The sequence below is a fragment of the Schistocerca americana genome, chromosome 2 (assembly GCF_021461395.2).
Source record: "Schistocerca americana isolate TAMUIC-IGC-003095 chromosome 2, iqSchAmer2.1, whole genome shotgun sequence".
In the NCBI taxonomy this organism is placed as follows: domain Eukaryota; kingdom Metazoa; phylum Arthropoda; class Insecta; order Orthoptera; family Acrididae; genus Schistocerca; species Schistocerca americana.
The window spans coordinates 443,246,485-443,254,838 of NC_060120.1; the positions used below are offsets into that span (position 1 = coordinate 443,246,485).

Consider the following 8,354-nt stretch of genomic DNA (forward strand, 5'->3'; position numbering starts at 1 on the left):
AAAAAAGATCAAACCAGGCTAAAGGTTACAAACTGTAATGTCATCTTCACAATAATTATTGTCATTATGAAACATGACAGAAAATACAGACCCCTTTCCATTTAAGTACCACATCATGTACTGCAGTTCACAACTCAATAATTTCATTTCAGTTCATAAATAAATAATTTCAGTACTTTCTGAAATCTGTATGCTCTACTGTAAGTCATGTGAATTCATTCTTGTAGTCAGTGACTTCTGGACAGGAACACAGCCAAAAAGAGGGGTAATTGATGTATCATTTTGTCACTTACAGCTCCAACATAACAGAAAAGTCTCCTCCTGTAGTTTGAAATCTGTATTATTCAATTTCCTAGACCCACAAAGGAAAAGACTGGATTTAGTGCTCCCCTAAAGTTCTCCTGTTTTTCCTTAGATATTTTTCTGAAAATTAATTTGTGATGTTTCATTATTTGTATTTTGCATTTTGTTTTATTCTTAAACTTGAACTCTGAGACTTTCACCTTTTACCAAATCTAACAATTTCTCCTTGTTTTTCTTCTTTTTTTTTATTTTCTGTCTCTGGACCAATTTATTTCAAATTAACTTTTCCTTTTCCTTGAACTTGAGGTTTAACTTTATTCCAGTATTCACATATTCTTTTTCTGTGCTTTTCCATCTTTGCTTCTGTCCATGTTTTGCAGGTTTGTAGGTTTGTCATTTCTTGGAAAACCAAGACCTTCTGGACTTTATTCTTCAGTGTAATGTGTTTTTGCTTATCCTCCAGCATTATCGCATTTCTTGCTGGCCCTTTTCTACCTTGAATGGAAGATTCAACTGCTAGATCTTGTAGGAGTCATACATGTATTTTCTACACATGTATAAAGTTCATGGTGGTGTTGTCCCCTTAATTCACTATTTTCTTTGATCAGCTCTAGAATTTTGTTCAAGATCTGTCTCTCTCTCTTATTTATATTTTCTTGATCAGACCTTTTCTATTCATAGCAAGGCATTTTGTGTCATGTAGGGCCTACAATCATATTACTGTAGGCAGTAATGTCGCATCTTGCCACTGACTGATGTTGACTTCTTCTTGTGGACACTTTTGGTTAGTGATTTCACTGTTTCCATTTTTCTGCTCCATGATGCAAAGACTTCTTTCTCAGAGGAGAAAGATTAACAAATTCACAGATTAAAAGCTCCACAGATTTAGATCAACTGGTCTGGATGCCCAAGCTGTACAAAAATGGTGGCTGATAATTCTAGCATTCCCAAAACTCCCCAGCAGCAGCTGTTTCACTGGTTGCAAAATGTGTGCAGGAGCACGCTTTTGTGTGAAAATGGTCCTATCATGCTGCTGAAGGATTGGAATGATGCTGGTGCACAAAAGGCTCTCATAATGTTTAGTGGTGATCATACATGTAACAGAATCTGCAGAATCCCACACCTCAAAAAAATGATGCCATCATCCCACACTGAACAGCTACCTTTGCAGATTGAAGTGGCGCCAGTTGATGTGCAAATGGATATACCATTGCCCATGTTCTAGAACTCTTGCCCTTGGAGATGGATTGTAGCGCAAACATTTGTATTGCTCACAGGTAAGCAAGAAGCAAATCCTGAACATGCATAATTTTATGTGGATAGCAATGCAGGATGTTTCATAGAATTTTATGATCAGAGGCATGTCTGAAATTCAGGCAATTCCTCATGCATTGCATGTTTGCACAGCACTGCTCGACCCCTCCTGCAATGCTGTGACCACATCTTCCACCAACATCAGATCACCTGTTTTCCTTTCTCTTCCACACTGCATTTCAAAAGAATCTATCTTTTTGAATTACATAATAATTTTCTCCTGACCCTTGGCAGACATTAGGACCTTTTTTCATTCCCTTGAGTGTCCAGGACTTCGACAGAGCTACTGCTGGCACACAGTCACCATTCTTGTACAAGAGCTTTGCCAGCAGCACATGATCCTGCATTAAGACAGTCATGCCAAGCATCTCAGATGCAAACTTAGGAACAGCCTGTACCACCATCTTTTATTTTGCATATCAGTTAATTACAGTGTGGTAAAATTTTCATCAATTCCTTTGTTTCCATAATGTCTCCCCCCTCTTCAATAATATTCTGTTCAAATTTGATATCACTCTTAGCAGTGGTTACTTTTTACAGCTTCCTGAAACAGGAACTCTATATTTGCCCTGCAGGCACCTCTTCCCTTCTGAACTGCTTTTATTGCTTTTTGGGCTGCTGAAATGGCTGCTGGTTATTGCTTCAACATAAGGTAGCCCTGAATAATAGGAGATTCTTGAAATTATGTAGATGATGCAGATATTTTATCACTCACTAGTTGACGTAATAAATCTTTTACAAATATGCAGAACAGATACATTTTGCTCAAGTGAGTACCTACTTGATAACAGAAGATATGAGAGTTGCCCAGAAAGTAATGCACCACAAAAGTAGGGCATGTATGCCATGTCAGTACCAACCCTTGTCTGGGTGGCGGAGCCAGTTCTTCACTGTGTGAATCACCTCCTCATCATCCTCAAAATGTCTTCAATGAATTTGATCCTTTAATGGTCGAAACAAGTGGAAGTCTGACAAGGCTAGGTCAGGGCTGTAGGGTGGATGGGGTAACATTGTCCAATCCAGTCAAGCAGTCAGCAGTCCTCAGACTTGTGTGGGGCTGAGCATTATCATGATGCAGCGAAACATCTCCTGGGTTGTCGTGGCAGTGAAGTTGCCACAATCTTGTCTTGAGTTTTGTTAACGTGTCGACATATGCATCTGAATTAATGGTACTGCCTCTGGTACTGCCTCTTGGCATCACATCAAAATGAGAATCACATTTTCACATTTCCAGAACACAGTGGTCATAACCCTACCAGTGGAAGCAGTTGCTTTGAATTTTTTCTTCTGTGGTGAGTGGGAATGGCAAAATTCCATTGACTGTCATTTTGTTTTGGGTTCAAAATGGTGAAACCAGGTTTCATTACCGGTCACAGTCCGCAACGAGAAGGCCTCCCCCTCAGCTTCAAAATGTTGCAATAAATCAAAACAAATGTTTTTCTGTGTGATTTGTGATCCATCATTAGACACCGCGGAACCCATCTTGCACACACTTTTGAATATCCAAGAGTGCGGATAATTGCATCCACACTTCCTTTGATGACAGACAGATACAGTGCCAACTGTCAAGTCATAATTCGTCTGCCCTCATGAATGACAACATCAGCTCGCTGCTACATGTCAGGTGTGACAGCCATGGATGGTCTCCCTGACTGTTGCAAATCATAGAGCTCTGCCAAACCACCTTCTGATGATCTCAACCTCCCTGCCTAGCAACTAACTGCACTTCCGTCAACAACAGATGCTCCATAGACTTTGCACAAGCGTTTGTGAATACTCCCCACAGTTTCTTTCTCTGCAGTGGAAATGCAGTGATGGCTTGTTGCTTGCAACATACATCACCTACAGACACTGTTTACAAACAGTCCTGCAGCTACGCTATCTGTTGGAAGTGACAGAAACTTAGCACACTACCTCAGGAGACTTCTAATAATACATATTTTATATTTACATTCGTAGTATTGTTTACGGGTGAGAAAAAAAAAGTTGTGCATTACTTTCTTGGCAACTCTCATATGAACAACAAAATAATTATATAAAATGCTACATGTAAAACCACAAAACTAAACATATTGCAGCAAGTCATTGTCAGGACAGAAGTGATATTATATTATGTGATTGCAGTTTATTGCTTATGATTTAACTTCTACATTTGTGTTTCTAAGGAAAGTTATACTGTAGAAACACGGTACATTGTTGTCTTCAGTCTTGAACTAATTTGATCATGTTATCCACATTAGTGTATCCTATATTAGTTTCTCCATCTTTGCACAAGTACGGTGACTTACATCCACTTGAATGTCATTATTGTAGTCAAGCAGGCAAGCCTTGGTGTTTCTCTACAAGTTTTACTCTCCATACTCCATTACCAAAGTGACTACACCCTGATGGCTTGGAATATATCCTATGAACCTATCCCTCCTTTTAGTCATGTTATGCAATTAAGTTCTTTTCTCCCCAATTCAGCTCAATGTTTTGTCATTAGTTATGTGATCCACTTGTCTAATCTTCTCAGTTATTCTGTAGCTTTTATTGTCTCCTTGTCTGTAGTGTTTCTCATGGACATTTTATTTCCATAGAAGGCTACACTCATAACAAATACTCCAGAAAAGATTTGCTGATACTTAAATTTATATTTTATGTTAACATAGGCCTCCATTTCATGAAAATTTTTCTTGCTGTTAGCTGTCTACTACATTTTATGCCCTCTCTACTCATGCCATTGCCAGTTATTTTGTTGCCCAAATAGTAGACTAAAACTTGGGTATTATTTTTAACCTCCCATTTCCCAATCAAATTTTCTCACCAACACCTTATTTAATTTGATTCAAGTCCATTAACCATTTTTAACTTTTGTTGATATTAATCTTATCAACTCTTTTTAAGACACCATCCATTCCATTCACCTGATCTTCCAAATCCTTTGTCTGTCTTGATAAAGTTTGGCTGCCATTGGCAAACTTTATGTTTTTATTACTTCCATCTGAATTTTTATGTTCATTCCAAGTTTCCTTTTTTGCTGCTGAGTGTATGTATTGAATAACATGAGGGTAGGGTACAACTCTGTTACACCACATTCTCAACTACTGCCTCGCTTTCGCGTTTTTTGATGCTTAAAACTGCAGTTTGATTCCTGTAAAAGTTGTAGGTAATCTTTCACTCTACATGCTTTATCCCTGATAGCTACATAATTCCAGTGAGTGATGCCAAAAGCTTATTGTAAATCCACAAATTCGACAAATGTAAGTTTATGTTTCTTCATTCCATCTTCTAAGATAAATTGTAGGATTAGTATTGCTTCACATGTTTCTACATTTCAGGGAACCCAAACTGACTACCCCTCAGATTAGCTTCTACCAGTCAATCAATTCTCCTGAGGATTATTGGTGCTTGTATTTCGTAACCTTGTCTCGTTAAAGTAATAGTTTGCTTATACTCGCGCCTCTCAGCAACTGCCTTCTTTGATATTCTTTTGTCATGTTGGTTCTCCTAAATCTTAATAACTTCTAGGGAGAGCTATCTATTCCATGTATCTTGTTTAGACTTAGGTCTTTCTGTGATCTACCGAATTCTTCTTCTGATGGATCATAACCCATCTCATTTTCATCTGCTTCCTCTTCCCCCTCTATAATATTATCATCACTGTTCAGATTTCTTTTGTTAGTACCAGCTTGCCATCTGAACTGTTGTTAATACTCCTACAGCCTTATTCTCCATAGATATCTTTAGTAAGTGACATATGATGTTACTGTACTCATATATGCTTCTATAGCTTTACATCACTTCTCCAGGCACTCCTGATTTACTGTTTTTCAGTTTCTGTCAGTCCTACTTTTTAGACATCTATTTTCCCTTAAGCCTACTTCATTTGCATTTTTTTTATGTTTTCTCCTTTCATCAATTAAATTTAATACCTCTTGCAGTTTCCAAGTCCTTTCCTTTTCACCTATTTCTTTGTCTTCACTATTTCATCTTTCAAAGCTACCCACACATACTCTATTTCTTTTTTGCTTGTTTCAGTCAGCTGTTGCCTACGCTTCCCTTTTAAACTCTCAACAAACAAATACTGTACAGTATATACTAGCTTAAATATAATCCATATTTTTCATTTTAATTACTTTTTTATATGTGTTAATAAAACAAGTGTCATTTATTTGTCCACAGATAGCTTTCCAGAAGTTTGACAAGGGTCACAATAGTAAGACTAGCAGTTATAACCTGAGACCCCTTTTGTGGGAAGCTGGAAGCACTGCAAGTAATAAAGTGCTTGAATGTCTTGTGCTGAGATTTGCCAAAAATAGGGTACTAACATCAGAATGTTTTATTATGGCAATGGTCCGGCTCCATCTTGCACATGGTTAGTATGTCTAATACATATGAATACAGATAACTCTTTGTCATTTTATTTGTACTAACTGATGAGCCTGTGACTGAAAGTATGTCATTTGAAAATAGAATCATAAATACTTGCTTTAGACTATTTGTGATATAAATACTTATCATATTGTCAGATACTTAAAGATATATTTTCTATTTTTACAGAAAGGTATCACAGCTTAGATACAAAAATGAAGGGCAACCCAATTTCACTGGAAGAGGTAATTTATTTTTTTCTGTGAAGCATTGTATTAACATTACTTCTACTTATTACACACATGAATGTATGGAACAAAGTGTTTCAGAATGCTTTTGCTTTCTGGTTGTAATAGAAACTCACCTACACCATGGACCTCACAAATGCAATGATTTTTCTTTTTACAGATGATACTGATGACAATCTACTCTTGACACTGGTGACATCAGATGCGATAATCAAAACAGTATACCAATTATAGCCATTAAACCAAAGAAAATGTAAAGTATTGTCAAAATTATGTAATATATTGAATATATTGTTGATGTAAATACCATGTAAATTACAATTAAATTATATAATAATTTTATTTTGCAAAATAGTATATTTTTATAGCTCTTCTTCATCTGAGAAAGTATCTGTACCTAGTCAACAAAAAACATGTACAAATTATTTGTTGAGAAGATCTAGTTACTATTAATGCAGTCAAATTGTTGCAGTATGCCTAAAACTTTTAGATACTGGAAATACATCCTCTTTAGAGCTACATTAATACATCAGATAATTATGCAAAGAGGGTCATAAAACCCATGTGAGTATTGTTTCATCTCTGTTTTGCTTTAGTTATGTGATCAGTTATGAGCAAATGAATGAATTGTAGCAATGTAATTTACTCTAAGTAAAAGAAGAAAGAACATATAGCTTGTAGTTGTGGTGACAAATATGTCCCCATTTGAACTTTCAAAATTTTGCACTACTAGAGACAAAAGGCAGGAAATGCTACATCCCAGCTGCAAAGAAAAAGGAATGCATAACCAGTTTATGGAAAAATAAATCTGTAATATAAATAAATAACATCACACACTAACAACTTGTATGAGAACTTACTTTCCCTTGAGACTTTAGAGTCAGAAGTGATGTTCTTGCTTCTTTCAAAGTGAATTGTATGAAATCATGTGCATTTCAAATACGTTATGAAATATTTTACTAAAGTTATCTTTATCATGAAATGAAATCCTTATTGACAGTTAGAGCAAATGTGTTATTCCCTGGTTTTTAATCTCTATTTGTGATATCTGAAAAAAATTCTTTTTAAAAGCTCTACATGAAATTAATAGCCGATGAAAATATTTTACATAAGTGGATCTCATTAAATTTATTTCAAATGAGTTCTTCTTCAGAGTTGACAGGAAAAATGTTGACAGCATTCGTATCAGAAATGCTACTGTTCTACAAAAACACACGAAGTGTATTTGAAGTGATCATGGCATTTCTTTGATTAATCAAAGATTCAGTCACAGGCAACAGAGCTGCCTTTGACTAATATATGAATGAGCATAATAAACAGCTGATACCTTTCAGTGAACTGGCTCAAATGTCTTATAATTATTCGTGCAAGTTTACAAAATCCCAAGATGAGCAGAAAACAAATGAAAATACAGAATACCTCAGAGGAATGTAGGACTGATTCATGCAGTGTGCAGTATCTAATTTTATGAGAAAGCTTAAGTTGAATTTAGAGAAGTACTGTTATGTTTTTATGTAAAGATCATGTTAATGTATTCACAGTGTTCAAATATTTTGATACATATGATTTTTCTCGTATGTAATGTTCACTAGAGTGGTCATATTTCAGTCACAGTGAATTCTGTTACTACAAAGCATTTAGTGAGATTATGAAAATTGTCTCAGGCCCAAAAATTAATGAGATTTGTTACATGTTAAAATATGTTTAATAAAGTTACAATAAATATCCTTATAATCTGAATTTGAATTTTCTTGTTACCTGAAATGCTACCCTTTAGTTACCAACATAAAATATAACATATGAAATAACCCATTCCATGTAGGCTTTCACGGCCGGCGTCTTCATCAGTAAACACTTCCGGGCTAAGTTGCTGTAGAAGAAGTTCTAAAGATCGACCACGGCAACTTAGCCCGGAAGTGTTTATTGATGATATGAAATAACTGTTTGTTACAAGACATTCTGGTAGAAAGTATTGTCAAGTAATAGTAGTTGATCTATATATTCTTAAACTGTGGACAATGTAAAACTGATCCTCTTCATTTTGAAAATTCCATACATTATTATTGTTTATTTATTGCTGCATTTATTAAACCCATTGCCTTGTTATCCAAGATGAATTTGGAATCTACACAATGT

At 35.7% G+C, this 8,354-nt stretch overlaps 1 protein-coding gene across 1 annotated transcript in view; it reads left to right on the forward strand.

The window, feature by feature from the left end:
- LOC124595986 (calpain-9-like) overlaps nucleotides 1-7,958 on the forward strand; it is a 1,013,088-nt gene extending 1,005,130 nt beyond the window's left edge. The window contains exons 14-16 of the mRNA XM_047134930.1: nucleotides 5,782-5,974; nucleotides 6,160-6,215; nucleotides 6,379-7,958. Of these exons, the coding sequence (XP_046990886.1) occupies nucleotides 5,782-5,974; nucleotides 6,160-6,215; nucleotides 6,379-6,405 (276 nt within the window). The 3' untranslated portion in view covers nucleotides 6,406-7,958. The remainder of the gene's footprint in view (nucleotides 1-5,781; nucleotides 5,975-6,159; nucleotides 6,216-6,378) is intronic.
- Nucleotides 7,959-8,354: the final 396 nt, after the last annotated feature.